This window comes from Coffea eugenioides, chromosome 10 (genome assembly GCF_003713205.1).
Source record: "Coffea eugenioides isolate CCC68of chromosome 10, Ceug_1.0, whole genome shotgun sequence".
Taxonomy (NCBI): domain Eukaryota; kingdom Viridiplantae; phylum Streptophyta; class Magnoliopsida; order Gentianales; family Rubiaceae; genus Coffea; species Coffea eugenioides.
The window spans coordinates 6,116,175-6,123,152 of NC_040044.1; the positions used below are offsets into that span (position 1 = coordinate 6,116,175).

Below are 6,978 nucleotides of genomic sequence, written 5' to 3' on the forward strand. Positions count from 1 at the left end.
GAAGTGCAATGTTCTTGCTTTGATCAAATAACCTTGATTGTCATATATCAGTGTGTATCTCCGATCTTCGTTTTCAAGAATGAGAATTCTATAGATAGAAGCCCACTAATAAACTGAAGTTCATGAAACAAGAAAGAGAATATCTATAGATCGATCAAATATTTAGAGCAAAAAACACTTGAAACTTTGTGTAGTAGTAGATGTGTTTGACCTTTGATGAGGACCATGTTTCTTGCATGCATTGTCATTTGTCACTGCAATGTTAGCAGACCTTGTATTCTTGATGATTCACTACTTGTCCACTTTCCTTTTCTGCAATTTTCAAGCTCTTTTCCTTCTGCTTTCCTCGTTGTCAATGGAGTATGATTCAAAAGCTTTATTTTATTTTGTCCATTTTCAAAACTTTAAGCCTACCCTATTTATCTCACACCACTGAACTGATCCAAGTTGCCAGCTCTTCTGGACCATATGAACTCGAATTTTTATCACACCCGAATGCAACAAACTCCTCAGTCCCTTCATTGAACTCGAATTTTTGTCGCAAAGATCACAGGTTTCATGAGGGGCCAAAAGGCAGTTTAGACACGGGAGTATAATAGAACTTCACTATAATACTGGTGAGTATATGGTACTTGCAAGGCAAGGTCTATTCATTTCTTTGTTTTGACGCAGGTGCCTCAGGTTTGCAGGTTTAAAACAGAGGGAATCTCAAATCTTTATACATGGCCCTCTTTTGTCGCTGGATTTAGAGTTATCTGAAAAGCAGAACATTGAATTTGATGGCATTCTTGGATGGTAATCTAATTAAAGTGATAGGTTGATAGCTGCCCGGATGAAGCAACAAACAAGTGTGGCCATGACACCACCATTTCTTTCCTTTCCCATTGAAATTGGAACGGACAAAAAGTGGCCTTGGCCCTTTGGCTTTGGGTCCCCTGGCTCTTTTTTGGTTTTCAGTATCATCATCTGGTGGGAAAAAAAATAAATGCAAGCAGAAAGACTAGAGCCATTCTCATTTTGGTAATTAGGCAAATAATAATAGAGCTCATGGTAACTATTCTTTCGCGTTTATCAAGTTCTGATCAATGCTAATTGATTGATTTTTTGTTCCTTTTTCTTCTTTTCTTCTCTTTTTTCATTTTCTTTTAGGGCATGACTTGCCTTAGAGTTGGCAAGCGTAAGTCCCACGAGTCTTGAATACAGACCTGCAGCCAAGACTGGCCCTTGATACTAATCGTACATGTTCCCCGGGATTGGGGCACGGTTGGCATTTGGTATATTTTGTAATATTCCTTTCATCATTTGGTGTATACTATACACGATTGTACTCGTATCGTACACAAATAAAATTCACATGCATAACAAAGCAATATGAATGTATTATCATTTTCTTATAAAAAGTACAACTACTGTACCCAAAACTCGATCGTCGCCTGCTCCAAATCGATGTTCCCCTTGCCCTGGCAGATATACCATAGCGCAAAACTTCCTGAAGTTAACATCATGGTGAAAGGGGAGCTGGATGGAGGGGTAGGTGGGACTCGAACTCTCTTCCTTCATGAATCTTTTGAGGTTTACAGGTAAAACTGCTCTAGCTCCTGTGTTGATGTTTTGATGCTATGCTACCTCGTCTTGCCTTTTTCTTTATCAATGTGCATTACAAGGTTGATGTCAAACTCACATACTACAGGTGCATGGTTTCACGTAGAGTGATCAATTGGTAATCAATGATTGTTCAAGGACATGAATTCAGTGTCACTGCTAAACACTGACGCTCTTGCTTGTACGAAAATACTACGAGTTAATATCCGACATGATAGTTAATTAGTAGGAGATACTTGACATTTCCGCCAAATTTATACCATAAATTTCCTCAAGAATTGTTCAGAAATAAAATTCTTTCGTGTCGAATACAGTATATATACTATTACATTGATGATGCAAAAGACAAGTAAGCTTTTACACTACAAAATTCTTTCCTTGGCTTCTTAATACTTCAAACTTTTAGGTGGATGGTAATCAAGATCATTGGTTTCTTGGATCAGAGAAGTACCAATAAAGGGGTGGTGCTTGATCAACTGAAAAGATGTTGCACGAGTCATCTGCATAACTTGAATGATTTTGGTCTTGCATTTTCATAAATTGCTGCTGGTAATCCTTCACCCTTGAATCCAACAAATGAGGATGGTAAACTGGGGCAGATAGAGAGAAAGCATACTGATCCAATCCATTGAATGTAGGGTTGCATGAACTTAATTTTGATACCAGTGGCTGCACATTCAGATTGTTGCTATCTTCATTCAAGACTCCACTTGAGTCACTGTCTGATAAGCCATCTTTCAAATCAAGAATCCTTTTAGTCTCAGATGACAAGTGCAAGTTTGTGTAGACTTCATGATTTGCATGTGTTGGCCCAAATTCACTAGAATCATTACACTTTTCTGAGGCCATTTTTGGGGAACTCTGTAAAGTTGCCACCTTTTCAATTGAATGATTGGTTTCTGTATTATCCTCTCCCAATTTTTCCCTTAGGCCCCTTAACTGCAAGATAAACACAAGACAGTAAATAGTGATACCAACAAGAATCGAATATAGCCCAGTAGTTAAAACTCAAAGGGCTTTTGTTCTCTGCTCATCATCCTTATCTACTTCCTGTTCCTTCCTTCCCACCCTCCTCTGCTAAAAGATTAACAAAAAGATGTTAAATGTACAGAACATACCTCGGCAACTAAACCTTCTTTCTCTTGTTCAACTTTACTATAATTGAGTTGAAGGGCTTCATAATTGGCCTTAAGAAGGTGATAATCCCTCTCCAGTTGCTTAGTCTTCCATCGGGCGCGGCGGTTTTGGAACCAGATTGCAACTTGTCGTGGTTGGAGGCCTAATTCTTGGGCTAATTTTATTTTTCGCTCAGGGTCAAGCTTGTTATCAACCTCAAAAATCCTCTCGAGTGCTTGGACTTGATCAATTCTTAATCTCTTTTTCTTCCCATTGCTGCAGTTGTATTCTTCTATGCTGTCTTCATCATCTAAACCATCTAGCATTGCCTGGAACTCATTGCTGTAGCCCACATTTTCCCTTGTATTGTTCTCTACTTTCATCAAAGCATGATCCAGTCAATAAGATTCCTCAGTGGATGGTCAGAAAAACATGCCAAGAAACTATAGAAGAAAACAAAGTTACCAATTTCTGCTGAAGCACAATAATACTCTAGCTTCCATAATTCTGTGAGTAGCATGCAAATTAAAACGTTGTAATTCTAGTTTTCTGTTTCCTTTCTGATTATTCTTTTAAGATCTTCCTAAGCTGGGAGTCCAAATTATTGAGGAACATAAGCGGAACACCGTTGGAGAGCAGAAAACTTTGCAGTAACTGATAGAATTCATAATGCAAAATTACCTGAAGAATCAAAGTAATTGAACCTGTTCATAGCTGCTGTCAGTGATAATCTTCAATAAAGAGTACGAATAAAACCACGCTTCTTCCTTGTGGTTCTCCAAGGAATGCACTCAGAATGCAGGACTAACTCAGAATTGTCAACTTCATAGTTCACATGTACATGATATAAATTGATGCATCTTCCTGAGTATTCTTAGAAGGCTTCTGGACTGAGAGCTGATTTTCTAAGGTATGGACATAGGTCAAGAGGGGCTATAAATTAAGTGAAGAAATTGGTGTCCGTGATTAGCCAATCAATCCCAATAGAACAGAGGAAAAGGGTGAGACATTTTGATATGCTTTTCAGACGTCTAAAGGCTCTGAACAATAGTAAAGTGTGGTTGTTGCTAACCAGCTATGTGTCTCCTTTTATCTGATGCGAAACGAGTCATTTGTCCTTTTGGATTCAACCGTTGTTTGGTACTTTTGTTTCACTGTAATGCTTTAACGAGTGATCATGTGAGATTAAAAATGGTTAAAAAGATTAAAAAAAAGGGTAATTGAAAAGGAAAAATCGCTCAAAATATCTCTTATATTTCGTCAAATGAAGTTTTTCATCCTTCACTTTTAAAATGGTAAATTTATGTCTCTCACAAAATTAAGTTGATAAAATTTGGTCACAATTTAGATTTTTTTTTACCGTGTTTTACCCTAAATTCATCACGTGAGCAATACATAGTCAATTTTTTAGGAGAAAAAAAAATTAAATCTCAATTATAGTTAAAGAAATAATCTGATTTATATTCATTTTTACCCTTAAAAAAATGTAAGATTTGACTTGAATCATATTCATTTTTTCTACTAAAAAAGTGAGATCTGACATTTTTCTACATAAAAAATGATTGCATGTTGGTTACATGGTAAGTTTTAGACTAAAAAGTGAACGAAAACTTAGATTGAAATCAAATTTTATAACATTGAATTTGTAAATGATGCAAAGTTAATATTTTAATAGTAAAAAATAAAAAATTCATTTAGTGAATGTGAGGGACGTTTTGAATGAGTTTTCTAATTGAAAAATATGTATAGAGATTCTCAATCAAATTTTGCTCCAAATAATTGTTTTCCAAAATGACCCAAATTATTATTTTTCTTCTTTCCTTGAATATCATTTCTCATTTTTTGAGGGGGAAAAAATTTACTGTGTTTTATTCTTTGTTGTTATTCGGATTCTAAAGAAGCAATCGAGCATCAAAGTCTTCGTGCTTTTTCCCCTTTTTGAAAGTAAGCATCGAACTATTTGAACTATATTTTGAGGCTAGGAAGAGAAATACAAATTCCATGACAGCAATTTAACTTTTGTTTACGAAATTTTCCAACCAGGGATGAGAGTAAAGCTTGATCCTTGATTAATCACATACTGCAGAACCAAATTATCAATCAATTAAATGAAGGTGAAGTTTTTATGATTAAAAACAGGAAACATAGAATTGCCATAAGCTTTCAATATGTGTCTGATTTTCTTCAATGCATTCTTGATCATCACTTTCCAATTAAACATGTGGCGAATGGGATGATATTAGTGAGGGAAAATCATCATCAAATAAATTACATTAAATGTATGTATAAATTAAAAAAAAAAACTAGTTTACTGCATTGAGTTAGCAGGAAAAAGGATAACAAAATTGATGGTCAGTTGCAAAAATAGGTAGCCTTAAAAGGCCACCATAATAGACAATTTGGTCAATGCATAATTGGGATTTTAAGAACATGTTCACATCTGATTCTTGGTGATTCCTATCATGCATTCATTCATAATCCAAGCTCACATTTGCAATAGAAATCCTTACACCAGTTGAGTTCAGAAGCCAGGCTGTATGCATGGCTTGGCTGAGAGAGAGAGAGAGAGAGAGAACACTACATTACTTGCTATTTGCCAATAAGCCATCTGCCAAAACTGAACTTTGCTACCAACCTCACATGGTGTGTTATTCTCTCTACACAATGTTTCCACCTTTCACTCACACTGCAGTGCACCACATGGTGTGCCCCCTTTTCTTGTATATTTTGCTTATATTTTCATGGCTGCCAGTTGGATAGAGTCTTTTGTAGCAGATTTTTGGCCATAAAACATTACCCCAATGGCATCCTTTACGTCACAATCAATCGAAAGCCTACTAGAATCTTTGAATTTTAAGAAGCCAGTTCTACAGTGTTCATTGCAACAGTTGAACGGTTGATTTGGATCCTTTTCCTCCAACACAAATTTTTTTATTCTCGGATGATCGTATCTTTTGGAAAATGCATGATGCGTAACGCAATTGACGTTTCAAAAAGAATGAATAGGGTTTTCAGTAACGAGCCTAATGAAGCAACTTTAAAGGGTCCATATTCATTTCGAGCAATTGCACAACTATTGTAGGTTTTGGATGTTTAAGGATATCTGTATATCCTTCTTACCAAGAGACGTCTAATTGCGCCTTCAATTTTTTGTCAACTACTAATTCATTGCTCTATGATTGATCAGGGCCAGATTGGATTACTAAAACAGTGCTGTTCATGGTTCATTCTTACCTTATATATCCTGCATAATTTTTTATTATCTGTTTGCTACTTGGTAATCTTGTTTGTGTGTGTGTGTGTGTGTGTGAACATTAGAAAGTCCTAAATTCTCAAGAGCTGGAATTCTCGTTCAAAAGGCAAAAGATCAGCCGAAGAAGTCTTGTGTGTGGTAACCCGTGAATCATGTTGAGTAGATTACACACATTTTTCTTGCATGGTAAAACAGTTTAAAGTTTCTGCCATCCTTTTGCTCCTTTTCTCATATCCTTCGCTCAACATGTATGGCCTCATGTCAGAGTTCACTTTGCTTTTCCATTGCCGACCAAAATATAAAAGAGAAAAGAAATGAAATGAAAAAGGAGGGCAAGAAAAGATTTCACTTTCGTTCCCATGGCTGTGAATATTAGGTGACAGGATCGTTACCTAACCATTGACTATCCGTATTAATTCTTGCACCTCCTTTTCTCTTCATGGAAGACTTCTGCTGATGAGACTTTCTTCAAATTCAGCTTCCAAAATCGTTACACCACCCCAGTTGAACTGATAAAAAATGGTTCTTTGCGTGAGGGAGAGATGAAATTTGCTAGAGAGAGGAAGACATGCATGAACTTCAACAGCATAGTTGGGGATCCAACTAATTAATGCTGCAGCATTAATGGTCCAGAAACCATAAGAATCTAGACAGCAAGGAGCCGGTTTTTCTTCCCTTTCCTTGCAATTTAGTGCTAACTTATTTGCATGGTCCTGAATACGATTGAAAATTAGGAAATCAATGCATCTTAAATGCTGACGATTGACCACAACCGGATTCTTTCAAAATTTTGATTAGCCATGAAATTGGTGCAAGCATTGACTTTTTCTTTGGTTGTGCCTTATAGGTCCGGAATAATTACACAGACGGGGTTCATCTGCACTAGTTTTATATATGTGTTTAGACAAAGTATTATTTGAAATAATTACTATACTAATACTTTTCCTGTTGTCATGTATATGAGATAAAAAAATAGTTCGAAATATACAAATATAGTTCGAAACGTG

At 36.2% G+C, this 6,978-nt stretch overlaps 1 protein-coding gene across 1 annotated transcript; it reads right to left on the reverse strand.

The window, feature by feature from the left end:
• Nucleotides 1–1,880: 1,880 nt before the first annotated feature.
• On the reverse strand, nucleotides 1,881–3,738 carry LOC113749967 (homeobox-leucine zipper protein ATHB-16-like). The gene is made up of 3 exons (XM_027293860.1): nucleotides 3,400–3,738; nucleotides 2,721–3,091; nucleotides 1,881–2,541 (listed from the first exon to the last, which is right to left on the reverse strand). The coding sequence occupies exons 1-3, from the start codon at nucleotides 3,428–3,430 to the stop codon at nucleotides 2,026–2,028; spliced, it is 918 nt and encodes a 305-aa protein (XP_027149661.1). The 5' UTR covers nucleotides 3,431–3,738; the 3' UTR covers nucleotides 1,881–2,025.
• Between the last annotated feature and the right edge of the window lie 3,240 nt (nucleotides 3,739–6,978).